Source organism: Arvicanthis niloticus, chromosome 23 (genome assembly GCF_011762505.2).
Source record: "Arvicanthis niloticus isolate mArvNil1 chromosome 23, mArvNil1.pat.X, whole genome shotgun sequence".
Classification (NCBI taxonomy): domain Eukaryota; kingdom Metazoa; phylum Chordata; class Mammalia; order Rodentia; family Muridae; genus Arvicanthis; species Arvicanthis niloticus.
The window spans coordinates 18805892-18820152 of NC_133430.1; the positions used below are offsets into that span (position 1 = coordinate 18805892).

General features: G+C 45.7%; 1 protein-coding gene across 6 annotated transcripts in view; it reads left to right on the forward strand.

The window, feature by feature from the left end:
• Foxn3 (forkhead box N3) overlaps window positions 1-14261 on the forward strand; it is a 362922-nt gene that overhangs the window by 165423 nt on the left and 183238 nt on the right. For all 6 annotated transcript variants that reach the window (XM_076921433.1, XM_076921431.1, XM_076921434.1 and 3 more), the window contains one exon: window positions 3017-3573. In XM_076921433.1, the coding sequence (XP_076777548.1) occupies window positions 3031-3573 (543 nt within the window). In that variant the 5' untranslated portion in view covers window positions 3017-3030. The remainder of the gene's footprint in view (window positions 1-3016; window positions 3574-14261) is intronic.

Here is a 14261-nt window from a genome sequence, read left to right on the forward strand (position 1 = left end):
CACTGGTGGATAACTGTCCAAAGCAACATTATTAGCAGCAGATTAAAATATGTTTGCTTGACCACAGGCTCATACTACCCCTCCGCCACTCTAAAATAAGAAGGGCAAGAAGATTTGGAAAATTTTGTAGTTAGGCTATAATGGAAAACTCCTCAGCTGTGGTTTCTGGGAATTGTTTGTTTTGTGATATAGAAGGACAGGGAGGGTAAGGAGCCTTCCATGCTGTTGTAAAGTGAGGGGTTTGTAGGGAATGTAGTTAGTGGAGAGTTTGGGGAAACACATAATCTAGGGGCTAGGAACCCTCCAGACCTTCTCTTCTTGGCACTGGCATTTAAATTTGTTTTTCGTATAGGACCACGTTACAGGCTGTGTTTGTTGAAAACAAAAGAAAACATGGAGAATAGCATGTTAGTTCCTTTGGGAAGCCACTGACAAATAAGCAAATTAAAAAGAAAGAGAGCAGTATGTTGTCATAGCAACAGTGCAATTAAATTACTTTACTGTCAGCCATGATATAATTTTCCTGTTTGGAAGCTCAGGAGACATAAAACTTTCATTTGGTGCTAAAGTTGATTTCAGCTGGCTGGATAGTTCTCGTGTGTGTGGATACGCTGGCAATTAGAACCTTTTCTAGGGGAATCTGAGGAAACTTTGAGACAAGCTGGCCTTGATGTCTTCATAAGGAAGTTAACAGTTGTATCAGGCTGGATTCATTAAGTAGCTCCAAACCACTTTTCTATAGAAGATACCACTTTTCTATAACATGCATGATGTGTTACGTAGATTAACTCCCTTTTTTGACAGAAATATTTTCTTGGATGAACTGGATTCTTCTGGACTGGCCTTCCTGGTTTGGGCTGGGATGCCCTGTGGAGATTTTTCTTCTTTTAGAGATGGCATCTCCTATCCACTTGGGAGATGTGCCTCTTGTATCTCTGTCCGGGTGGTGGGAGGTGGGAAAGCGCTGCAGCATGCTGGCACCTCGCCTCTTTGTTTGGAGCTCTGAATCGGGCTTTCTAGAGTCCAGCTCTAGAACTTCCTGTGCTGAAACAGTGGTCAGTTTTGATGCCGTGTTAGTGGATATTTAGAGGCTTGGGATAACTATTTATTTGCCTTTGATATATTCACTCCTCTCTAGGGACATTGCTTTAACTCCCACCCCCCCAAGAGATGCTTTTAAGCTAAGCATGTAGTTTTAGCTCTGCACACAGCCAGTGAAAGACCCATTGTCCCTTTTATCTTGAGTTGTGTACCAGAGGGTTGTGCCTGTAGGGGTGATTCTATTTGTAAACTTGACATCCCATGTATTTTCTTGTCACATGCTGCTTTACTCTCTGTTCTAGGTCATTGATAAGAACGGAGATGCTGTGGGGTGGGGAGGATCTGTTACAATTTCTGTTGAATTTGCCTTCCTGTTTTGAAATTTCCAGTTGTTCTTCCAACTTTGTTTTCTTCACCGATCCTAGTTAATGGCTTATTCTTCATTCCCACGTATTTTTTAGTGCCTGAGGTTACACATTTTTTCCCTTTAGAGATGTTCTTAAATTGAATGCACTTAGTCAAGTTGTAGTCTGCAGAATTCCTTGTCCTGGTTTACACTTGTCAAATGTAATTAAAGCTGTAATTTTTCCTTACAATTTTTGTGGGATAAAATAAAACCAAACAGTCAAGTCTGGCCTTTGGTTACAGTTTTACTTCCAAGCCCCTTATGAGAATCTTCTTATGGGATTGGAAGCAACTCTTCTTGCCTTCTCTCTCATCTCTAATATTTTACTTAAATGGTGAAAAAATTTACACTTATTTGTATGTGTGTGTATATGTATGTGTGTGTGTGTATATATATATATATATACATATACATATACACATAATATGCGTGTGTATACAGATACATATATGTACACATACATGTGTCTGTATATATGGGGGTTCATGTGCCCAGTGTACATGTGGAGGTTGGAATAATTACTGGAGTAATTGTCTCTGCATCATGTAGGTCTGGGTGATCAAACTCAGGTCATCAGTCTTGTCAGCAAGTCCCTTTACCCAATAAGCCATCTTGTCAGCCCTGACACCCCCATTTCTGATAGTGAATCTCCTGTAGCCCAGCTTGGCCTCAAGAACGCCAGAAGTACAGGTGTGCTGGGATTATAGTTGAGTGAGTACTTTCAGAGCTAGCCCTTTTCTCTTCGAGAAGAATTAACAGTGCGTCTGGTAATACAAAGCCACAGTCGTTGCCCATTACACTTACCTTGCTGTGTTTGAGTCTTTAGAGAAGTTTGTGTATTCTGGGTATACACATGTATCATAAAGGATGGATGACACCAAGTAGTATTAAGTTCTCTTAGGTCACAGGGAGCGACTGTGGACCCAAGGTGAAGCCACTGTGAAATTGCTCACCCCGCCCCCCCCCCCCCTTTTTTTTTTTTCCCCTGAGACAGGGTTTCTCTGTGTAGTTCTAGCTGTCCTGGAACTCACTCTGTAGACCAGGCTGGCCTTGAACTCAGAAATCCGCCTGCCTCTGCCTCTCAAGTGCTGGGATTAAAGGCGTACGCCACCACTGCCAGGCTTGCTCGTTCCTTTTATGATGATTTACACTTTAAAAGCATCAGGGCTGGGCTGGTGGTGGCACACGCCTTTAATCCTAGCACTTGGGAGGCAGAGGCAGGCGGATTTCTGAGTTCGAGGCCAGCCTGGTCTACAGAGTGAGTTCCAGGACAGCCAAGGCTATACAGAGAAACCCTGTCTCGAAAAAAAACCAAAAAAAAAAAAGTATCACAGGTATCTTCAGTTTTGTTCAAGGCCCATCAGGTCACCATTCTGCTGGCACGCTGGGTTCATTTTTGTTGTTGTTGTGTAAACTGTGTGGTCGGCTCCTGGGGTTGCCATGATGGACTGTGATACCATCACCTTATAGTTGAGACCCAAATAGGAGCAGAGAGAGTCAGGCGGGAACTGAGCCGATTTCTGTTCTGAGGTTCTCCAGTTCATTACTTCTCTGCCTTGTCCTTCCTAGGAGCCTTCACGTAAATGGGTCCAGTCATGCCTGCCAGTAAGAAGCCCGAGAGCTCAGGAATCAGTGTGTCCAGTGGGCTGAGTCAGCGGTACCGGGGCAGTGGTTTCTCCAAGGCCCTCCAGGAAGATGATGATCTCGACTTCCCTCTGCCTGACATCAGATTAGAAGAGGGGACCATGGAAGATGAGGAGCTGACCAACCTGAACTGGCTGCATGAAAGCAAGAACTTGCTGAAGAGCTTTGGGGAGTCGGTCCTTAGGAGTGTCAGTCCTGTTCAGGACCTAGACGATGACACCCCGCCATCCCCTGCCCACTCGGACATGCCCTACGATGCCAGGCAGAACCCCAACTGCAAGCCCCCCTACTCCTTTAGCTGCCTCATATTTATGGCCATTGAGGACTCTCCAACCAAGCGCCTGCCAGTGAAGGACATCTATAACTGGATCTTAGAACATTTCCCCTATTTTGCAAATGCACCTACTGGGTGGAAAAACTCAGTGAGACATAATTTGTCATTGAATAAGTGTTTCAAGAAAGTGGACAAAGAGAGGAGTCAGGTAAGTCGCCCATGTCTTCTGGAACTGAGTTTATTTATTTATTTATTGTTTTAAATTAAAATTTTTCACCATTCAAAGTGAATGTATAGTTATCATGCTGAAGTAGTTACAAATGGATAATTTAACACATTGGGTAGTTGTGAAAAAACTTCCTTTTTCCTTAAATGTATTGGTTATACTTTCTTTTTGCTGTCAGATGGGGGGGGGGGGCGTCTCTTGACATAATCACACAATTAAACTTTGCCAATCTACATGGTTGGGCCAGTTTGGTTTTAAAAATTCAAAGATGTATGTGGCAATACCTAGTGTTTTAACAGAAGACTCTTTATATAAGGAGACTTGCCATGAAGGACTGGAGAAAAATGGCAGCTTCTTTCTGACTAGTGGGAAAAGGCTAGTTCTCGGGCTTGTGGGATAAACTGGGGATGATGCAGATGCTGCATTGATAAAAGATAGTTGAACATACTTCTTTACTCCAAGACCAGTCAGAGACTTCAGGTGCCCGTGACGTTTATGAAATCTGGTGTATATGTAAGTGCTTGGCAACATGAAGCTAGGAAACTGAGGTAGTGCTTAGGATAAGGTTCCCACTGGAAGTTATTTTTATTGTTTTTTAATCATGTGTGTATGTGTGTGTGTTTGTGCTTGCACACGTGAGTGTACATTAAGTGCAGGTGCCTTCAGAAGCCAGAGAGGTCGGAAGTTCTTGGAGCTGGATTTACAGGTGTTTGTGATCCATCCACTGTGGGTGCTGGGAACTGAACTTGGTTCTGCCACAGGAACGGTGAGGCTTCTTAACCTCTGAGCCATTGTTCGCTGAGTTGGAAATCAGGAATGTGCTCGTGTGTATGCAGGAACCCTCTTTTCTGGGTCCTTAGTTTTATATATAACTGTGAGGCTCAGGGTACTCAGTCTTAACTTTTTTCTCAGCTTAAGCATCTGGAGACCACTCTCAAGGCCCTGTTCCATGCTTTGAGATCATTCTGGAAACTTAGAAACTGTTCTCTTTCAAGGAGCTGTGGCATTAAACACTTTTGTATAGGTCACTTCTTGAGTCAAGAGAGAGCAAGCGTGAGTGAGAAATTCTAAGCTTAGAATAGGGCCAGGAGAGTTCGAGTCAGGCCCCCAGAGCTGCTTGCCTCTGATGGAAGTGACCAGGGCCTTTAGCTCCCGTCATTCTCTCTGCAAGTTACAGCATGCCTGCGTCTCCATGTGTAACATAAACCACGGCACATAAAAGTAATTTAGCTAGTGTGAACTCTGAAATGTTAAACGGGACCAGCTCCAAGCCTGCATCGAGACTTTATTTACTCCTCACTCTGCCTTGCTACCAAGCGCTGGGTGGTGCTTGTCAGAACAGGAGGGTCTACCCAGCCCCAACCCCTCCCTGACCCCTGCCCCGCCTCACACTGAATTCTTGGAATCACATTTTTTTTCCAGGGGTGTTGGTTGTCAATCTCAGCAAACACTGATACCTGTTGACAGGGAGTGTTTTGAAGGACTTGAGATTGTTAATTTTCTGAATTGTTGAGTACTGGCTTCCTAGCTGAGGCAGTGACCTGTATTGATGCGTTTCTGATCAGATGCCAGTCAGTTTTGTGGCTTCGAGTTTGTTCCCAGCGGTTGTTCCCCACCCCCCACCCCCCAACCCCTCTTTTCTTTTCTTCCCTTGGGTGAGCTGGAGGCCTCTGGTGGCTGTTTAAGTGTCAGGCCCTGTCAGTGCTGCCAGCGCCCTAGCCCTGGCCTGTTTACTGGGGGTTTTCTCCTGGGTTTGCTGCGTAAAAGGGAAGGCATTCTCGCTGATCCATTGCCCAGTGAGAGTCCCTTGGGCTGTATAGGTACACTTGTTTTCTTCCTAGGGAGTTCTGCTTTGGCTGTAGGCTCAACCTCAACATGAATGTCTGAACACACCCAAGCGTTGGTGAGAACTGCCTCAGATGACAGAGAATGGAGGTCTGGAACGTTACATGCACTGAGTTAGCCACACTACTTTTTTTTTTTGTTTGTTTTAATTTTTTTTTTTTTTTTTTTTTGGTATGTTTTTTGACATTGGAGAACACAGTTTTAAGCCTGGCATAGCCATAAGGATGTAGGATCCTGTGGGATCCTTGTCCCCGATGGCTTGGAACATGGACCCTGCTGAACTACTATTTGGCTGGGCCCCTGGAGAAGGAAGGAACCTTTGAGATTGCATCTCAGTCACCCAAGCAAGGCACTTAATGCTGGAACCCGCCTTGGAGATTTGGTTCTGAGGTGGGCTGGGAAGGTTGGTGGTCAGAAGTTTCCGGTGCTTAGGTGTTATAGGTAAGGTCCTGGAACCAGGGAGAGGCCTTTCATTTTTTAATTTATTAGTCAGTTTGTTTTGAGACAGGGCCTCAAATAGGTAAGCCTTGACCTTGATGTTTGTCTTTGGGTGACCTTGAACTCCTAATCTTCTTGCCTCCATCTCCCGTGCTTGGATTCCAGGCCTGGGTTTTGTTCTTTTCCCTTAGTGTTCAGATTTCATCAAGAACCTTTTCTCTCAATTAAGTCGAGAAAATACGGCTTTGCTTCTGTTTTATCCCTCAAAGTGCTTCAAAAGACAGGTTAAATTTGTTTTTGTTTAATCATGGGCATTTTTAGCTAGCCAAAGTGGATAGAATTTGGGCTTCTGTCACCCCATGATCCATGTCTAGAGCTAGGGTTTAATGAGAATTGAGAATTGTCTGGTTTCTTTCTTTCTTTCTTTCTTTCTTTCTTTCTTTCTTTCTTTTTTTTTTTTTTTGTCACTGTTGCTACTGCTGAAGTACTTGGAAGAAAATTTAGATTGTGAGTCATTTTATTTCAACATACTTTAGAGTGTAGGAGAATAATCCATAATTTGTTATGTATGCCAGTCTGTGTGTCTGTTTATACTTTATTCCTCCAACTACCCCCCAAAATTAGATGTCATCTAATCCAGGTATTAAATACCCAAGATTGTTAGATGTTTGAATTAGGACCCCCAACATGACTTAGGCAGGGTTACACTTGGTTGTAGGGCCTCTTGCAGGGTTTGATTGTTTGAGTATATTACACCTGTGTCCTTTCCTTTCCCCCTTGTCTCCTCCTCCACCCCCTCCTTTTTGTTTTGAGATAGTTTCTCTGTGTAGCTCTGGTAGTACTGGAACTCACTTTGTAGACCAGGCAGGGATCCTCCTGTCTGTGCCTCTTGAGAGCTGGATTAAAGGCTTGCACCACTGCCACTATCTGACTCTCATTCTCTTTTTTAAAGGCACCCAACACTGGGGTCTTCAGAGTACTTTACACTATACCTGATGTGATATCCCTGAATTTGTCTCCATCCCCTGAAAGGGAAGTGGGTTCCAGGATCATCTGCTGACTTCTAGTCCCCTTCTCTGGGAACTCAGTGTGTAGAGGGAGGGTCTGTGGTCCTGAAAGCCTGCTCAGCTTGCCGTGGGGATGCTGTGGTCAAGCCTGGTTCACAGGGGTCAGCTGCTCCCTATCCTGTGAACTTCCACATCTGTCTTTCATGTTACCGGGTTGTCAGTGGGAGATCTTTGCTGAGATCAATGAAGGTCATGTTTTTTTAAAGTCTGGGATCATTTTTTTTTTTTTTCTCTCCTAGATACAAGTGTCTAGACTTGTATTTAGCATGTACTGACTTCTCTGGGGACTTGCAAATGAGAAATAAAAATGCAGTTAATTTTTATAGACTAGACTAGAATGGAGCAGGTATGTGTGTTTCTATTTCCATGCTTTTTATTTATTTCCCTTCTTTCCACTTTAACAAAAAAAAAAATTATTGTCAGCAGAAGGTTTATAAAGGAAACACTGTACAAAGTGTGCTTACTATATACAAGGCTGATGGCTTTGAATACAATTTTGGCCTATAGAGGTGGCTCCGAGGTTTAGCCAATCCAGGACTGAGTTTGGAGCAGGACTCTGAGTCTGGTGTTAGTGGTTGGTTGGCAGTACCTGGCCATCTTGGATCCTCAGTTTTCTTGTGTGTAGAAGCAGGCATTGCAAGTGGCTCAGTGCTGTTTGGCCTTGGGGTCTTCCGTGTCTGGGGCACTGTTAACCCATTATCTGAATTCAGTGGCAGCATAGCAAGTGCTGATGAATACTGCGTTGTTCTTGAGATTTTGTTTTAGTGTCACAGTGGCACAGCCGTGTTATGCCCATAGCATAGGAGAGTCCAGGCTAATTCTGGGGGTACAGCATAAAGAACAATAGAGGGTAAACAGGAGAGACATAGTAAGTGTAGGGTGCACACGTTCTCCTCTGGTCCTGGCCTTCATTTATTCTGTTCTCCTGGTGCCTCCTGGTAGATGGGATTTTTTTCTGTTCTTGTTTGTTTGTTTGTTTTGTTTTGTTTTTGAGACAGGGTTTCTGTGTAGAGCCCTGGCTGTCCTGGAACTCACTCTGTAGACCAGGCCAGCCTGGAACTTGGAGTTGGGCCTACCTCTGCCTCCTGTGTGCTGACTAAAGGTGTGTGCCACCATGAGTAACAATCTGATAGTTTCCCTTATGCATCGAGGCCTCTTATTCCAGCCTCCCAGAGCGTTTCTGTTTCCGGATATACACTAGTCAGTGTATGTTTAACTGGTGATTTCTTTAGAAGGAAGACAGCCCTGCCTTGCGTGCATGTGTGTGTGTGTATGTGTGTGTGTACACGTGTGAGTATGTGCAGTTGTTACAGGAGGCATGTGATTTCCAGAGCTGGCGTTACAGGCGGTTGGGAGGTTGAGGATACAGGTAACTAAGCTCTCTGCAAGACCAGTACTTGTTCTTCGGAGCCATCTCTTCTGCCTACCTTTGGATTAACTCTTAAGTGACAATAGTGGTTTTTTTTTTGTTGTTGTTGTTTTTTTTTTGTTTGTTTGTTTGTTTTTGTTTTTTTTTGGTTTTTCGAGACAGGGTTTCTCTGTGTAGCCCTGGCTGTCCTGGAACTCACTCTGTAGACCAGGCTGGCCTCGAACTCAGAAATCCACCTGCCTCTGCCTCCCAAGTGCTGGGATTAAAGGCGTGCGCCACCACTGCCCGGCGACAATAGTGTTCTTTACCAGAATGTCATGTCAAGTTAGAACATACACAGGCCTAGGCCTTTCTGCTCCTGTGTAGCAGATCTGCAGCTTGACCTTCATGAGAATCCTAAGCAACTGGAGTAGAGGCTATCCCAAAAGCTGTTGCCTGTACGTGGGATATGTTCTTCTAGCTGGGCTGCCTTGTCTGGCCTCAATGGGAGAGGAAGAGCCTAGCCTCACAGAGACTTGAAGTGACAGGGTTGGCGGGGATACCCAGAGGGCCTCCACCCACCCAGAGGAGAAGGGAAGGGGCGAGGATTGAGGGATGGAGGTGACCAGGAGTTAAAAATAATAATTGTGATGATGATGCCCTAAATTCAATACCTAGGGGGTGGGACTTTAAAAACCACTGATTCAGAAGGAAGCTCTAGGATAGTTTCCTTAGAGTTTGAGAGAAAAAGAACAGGGTGGGCGAGTTGTGTTTCATGGTAGCTGCTGGGAGGCAGAAGCTGGAGGAGAGGGAAAGCAGTAGCCATACGTTTTGAGTTGGGGGGCCCAAGAAAGTAGGCAGGTTCAGCAATGGAGGCTGGCAAGCAGCTTACGAGGGGAAGAGGGTCTTCATCAGAGAAAGAGTGGCAAGCGCCAGACTGTCCGGCCAAGTCGCGTTTCCAAAGAAGAGACGGAAAGGGAAAAGAAAAAGTTCAGTTAGAGCTCAGAAGAGCAGTCAGACTCCGTAATGAAGTAATGAAGGTGTGCTGTCGGCTGCACGGGGGAGGGGCTTCCCAGGCACAAGCACTTCATCTCATTAGGGGAGTAACTATTATTCCATATTATCTCCATAGCACATCTCCTGGTGAATCAGCGTTCCTGAGGGGTGGTCTCCTGTACAGATGATTGACAGGCCCAGATGGATTACCTCTTAAAGGAGTTGATACAGTATGTAGTGTTTGGGATGGCTTAGAATGTCATGTTTCCATCCAGGGAGCCACACAAGGTTCACATTCTATTCTTTGGACCTGGAGGAAGTAGCTTTCCCTTAGTGGGCCTCAGCAAAGCCTCCCAGCCTCCACCTTTTCCTTTAGTCTTTTAAATCCTAAAGAGTTGTGGGCAGAGTTGATCCCTCTCGCTCTATGCAAATATGGGATTAGGGAGGTGGGGTCCAAAGTGCATTGTAAGTGTCTGTCCACAATGGCCTCCAAGCCTGCAAATGCCTGTTAGCTACCTCACAAGGTGTGAGAGCTGCTCACAGGCCTCCCTGTCCTATGAGCTCCACCTACAGAACCTCTTAGCTAGTGAAACTTCTCCAGAAAGCCCCTTGTTGATTACTATAATATTTCATCCCTCTGTGTCTTGCTTCTCTCATCATTGCTTTCCTGGCTCTTCCTGGGTTGTGCATGCACGGTCTGCAGGCCCCGCAGTGACTTCCCAGGAAGATTTTGATGTTCCTTGTGGAGGTCTCACAGTGCCCCTAGGAAACTTCCTTCTTCTACCGTCTGCATCGCACTCTCAGCTGTGAAGAACCAAGGCTATCTCAATGCAAAAGCTTCTTCCTCAGCACACTACCAACAGATCGTGTTCAGATCTTCCTGTCGAGCTGCAGATGCCTTGGGCTTTCCATTTCAGCTGCAGGATAGCTCTCAGCAGTAAATAATGGGAAGCTGGCACACCTGAAAGGGCTAGGGTCTGCTTCTTTCAAAAGAAGCGATAAATACTGAGATTAATCCATATTCTTGTTAACTTTCATGTGGTGCTAGGGATGGAGCTCACAGGCCTTGTTCCTGCTGTACTTGCCCGGCTGTCCTGCCATGCCCATCCTTATGGTTTGCTCTACCATATAAGCCCTGCCCATCTAAGTGCTTTTAAATGCTGGTAAAATGGTGGGAAGTTGTAGCCTTCATGGAAAATTCCAGTGCCTTCCCAATACACTGGTTTTTCTACTTGAAACAGAAACTTTGAAAATCCCTTTAGGGTTGGTCAGGCACAGGTGGTGCACACCCATAGTCCCATCACCTGGTAGGTGCAGGCTGCAGGATCAGTACAGGAGAGAACAGCCTCTGGTGCTCAGAGAGCAAGCCTAGGCTAGTGAGACCCTGTCTGGAAACTAAACAAAGCCCCAGAAGCACAGTTGTGGAGTGTCTGCTGCTACTGTAACGTTCATCTCGATGGCACTGTGTTTGTGGATAGGGTCTGGCTTCATCAGTTTTAATTTATTTGTGATTTCTCTCAGTGCATAGTAAATGCCTTCACCAGTCAGTCCTTTGGATTTTCTCCCACGCTGGCCTGTTTTAGACCATCAGTATTTATTCAAGTTGTGCCTTCATGATAAGAGGTTGGTAGTACCCTCTACTTAATTCTTCAGGAGAATTATTTGGTGATGTTGAAGGTTCTGTGGAAAGTGAGGTGTGATTCTTGTTGTGGGAGCTAACATTCCACAGACAGAATATGGAATAAAAATGAACAAGCCACCATAAGTCCCAGAAGCACGCTGGATCAGTGTCTGATTGGCATCACGTGAAGGCGGCCAGGGAGGCTTTCCCTCAAAGAGCAAGGCCTTAGGAGCTGAGGAAGCCTTAACGATGGGCTGGTTAATAGTCCAGGGGAGGAAACGCTCCAGTGAGTTGTAAACAGTCTTAGGTGCCCTGCGATAGGAACAGATAGGCTGAGGCACGGCTGGTGTAGAAAAGGCAAATGCTGCTGATGTAAGCAAGCTAGCCAAGTATTGCTCTGCCACAGGGATGAGTCTTCTGCTGTTATTTTTGGTGCATTGCTGGTTTCTGTTCAAGTGTTTCGTGGTCCAGGATGGCATCAGCCACTGCAGAAATGAAGGAAAAGACAAATAGGGTCCTGTGGAATTAGCAGGTTTTGGGGACTCTCCCTTTAATGTTGCTTTTTAAATTTCATTGGCTATCCTCTACTCACATGACCTCTTCTAGCTACAAGGAAGACTGGGAAATGTAGTTTTGATGTGGCACACCCCCCCCCCCCCAAACACACACACACACACACACACACACACACACACACACACACAGTTACTAAGCCTGATCTTCTGTCACAAAGGTCTGGGTGTGGAGGCTCATGTTACTGGACAAGAGAAGTGTTGGGACAGTGTCAGAGTAAAGGGAAGGAGAGAGGTGGTGGCTGGAAGGTTCTGTAAACCACAGTGGGGACCTAGTGGAAAGATGTGGGTACAAGGACAGCTTAAAGTCGCCAATCCAGTCTTTCTTTAAAAACGGTACACTTAACTAGAGTTTTATTTCAAGATATTCTGGTTAAATTGCATTGGATTTCTTCAAAAGCAGTAGCTTGGTAGAGGTGAAGATGGTGTGTGTGCCAAGATGGTAAGAGAAAAACAAGAAACTATATCGTTGAAGATAGTTGTGCCTAAAGTTGGTCTTTTAATAATAACCTGATGGTTTGCTTTGTAAGATTACAGGCAGTTCCAGGAACAGAGCAAAGGCTTTGATTTTGAGCTAGCTCTCCCGCCTGGGCTTGTTTGAGTACCTGCGCCTTGAACTCAGCAGGAGGCAGTAAATACTGGCAGAGCTGGCTGCTCCCTCGTCTCTCCCCTTACAGCTCGCAAGGTGTTCGAGGTCTCCTCTGGACCCTAGGGGCTCTAGTCCAGTGTTCCCCTCCGCTTACCTGATCCCTTTGAAGTGTCTCTTGGAAGGCTGTGACTGTCCTCCTCTAGGGACAAGACCTATAAGTGATTTAACTAATGTCATTAGCTTGAAGACACTGGAAGCAGAACCTTTGTATATGCTGTCTTAGAAAGAAAGGTCAAATCATGTGAGCACTGACTCCAAGCTGCTTGGCACAGAGCCAGGACATAGAGCCTCCTACCCTCACCCCTAAGCACTGCTGGTGTAAGTCCTGGGATGCTGGATGAATCAGCTGTGGATGACGTCATGGAAGGCGATAGTCTTTGTGCTAAGCTCTGAAGACCTCAAAGAACACATAGTTTACAAAGTAGAAATTAACTCTATTTGCAGAGAAAGTCGCTTCCCTTCATTTTAGCAATGGTTCGCGAAGGCTGTACCTGCTTGTGAACTGACAGACACTGGATGACAGCTAACTGGGTGATCCTAGACTGTTCTCAGAATGGGGGTGGAAGATGAGCAGGTAAATGCTAAACAGCCCTTCCCTTGTGTGGGCCAGGCAGGTCGTGATGGCCGCGGACGAGGTGGAGAAAGGCAGAGGATAATGCAGTAGAATGGGGCTGGGAGGCGTGAGTGCAGGAGGCTCTTCAGAGGGACTGGCTGGGCGTGCCTTGGACAGCAAGAGGGATAAAGCCCTGCAAAGGCCCTGAGGTAGTAACAGCTGCGAAGGTCCAAAGAGCAGCAAGAAGGCTTCAGGAAGCGTATTAGAAGCAGAAGAATTGGACATTTAAAGGGGCAGGAGAAGAGAATTTCCTTTAAGGCTTCTGAGTGGTGCTTCAAGTGGTGCTTCTGGCTTGCTTCAAGATCAGAATCTGTGGGTGCAGGGACATGGGCACATTTGGGTGGGGAGGTAGGGTAGGAATTTTGGCAGTGTTCAGTTTGAGATAGGGTTTTATTGTTAGAAACAGGGTCTTACTATGTAGCCCTAGTTAGTCTCCGACTCACAGAAATCCACCTGCCTCAGCATCCCGAGTGCTGGGATTAAAAGTTTGTATTACCACGCCGAGCATCAATGTTTTTGTCTATCTGTCTGTCTTCAGTCTGCCTGTCTGTCTCTTTTTTGAGATACTGTTAAACTACCTAAATAGAGCCATCAAGTTGAGTGTTTGATATACGAACTTGAAGCTCAATGAGAAGTCAGGTACAGGTGTAAGTTAGGAGATATGCAGAGACAACGGAACAAATGTAATAAGTGCACAGGTAACGGAAACAAGGATTCCCGGATTGCTTCTCAGTCAGAAAGAAGTCAGACCTGTATTTTAGCTCTTTGCTTTCTGCAATAAGGACGCCACTTCTCACTGTGCTTGGTGTAGCCCTGCATCTCCTGTAGATGAGAAATGCACTCCAGGACACATCCACTCAGCATCCCACTTAACAAAGTCCCCTACCCCAAGACTTCGGTGAGTTCCCTGCCATCTGGTCCCTGGCCAGAGAAGGATTTTTCTTGTATATGTGTCTCCATAGCAACGAGTGTGCAGTTGATATGGAAAGTAAGCAGTTGCCTTAGCAACGGAGTTACTGATGTGGCTCCCTTGCTTTCCTGGAGTGGAGGGTAAGCTGACCAAAACTAGTTCAAATGCATTATGAAGGGCTACACACACAGGCTGGCCCTGCTGGTGTAAAACTAGCCTAGCTTTAAGAGAGATCGCAGCTCTTCCCCCTTCCAGAGGAAGGGCGCTCGGTGGTGATAAATCAGACAAAAATAGTTGCTGTCAGTTGAAATAGATTATAAGAGGGTTTTCCTAGAGGAGTGGTTTTGTTTGGTTTGACAAAATGCTATAGTCAGAGAATATTTGGTTACAAGGAAAAGAAAGCCACCTCGGTTGGCTTAAGTAAAAGAATATCTATCTCGGGATATAATAAGCAGTCCAGCAGAGCCCAAGAGCACCACAGCTTACCTCAGGTCTGCTCTGGCTGGAACTGGTCCTGTCCTCCTGCGACCACGTGGACACTCATCACTGCTTTTCTCTGGGGATCTGGTCTAGCGTCCTGGCTTCCTCCACATGGCTCTCAGTGTCTGCCG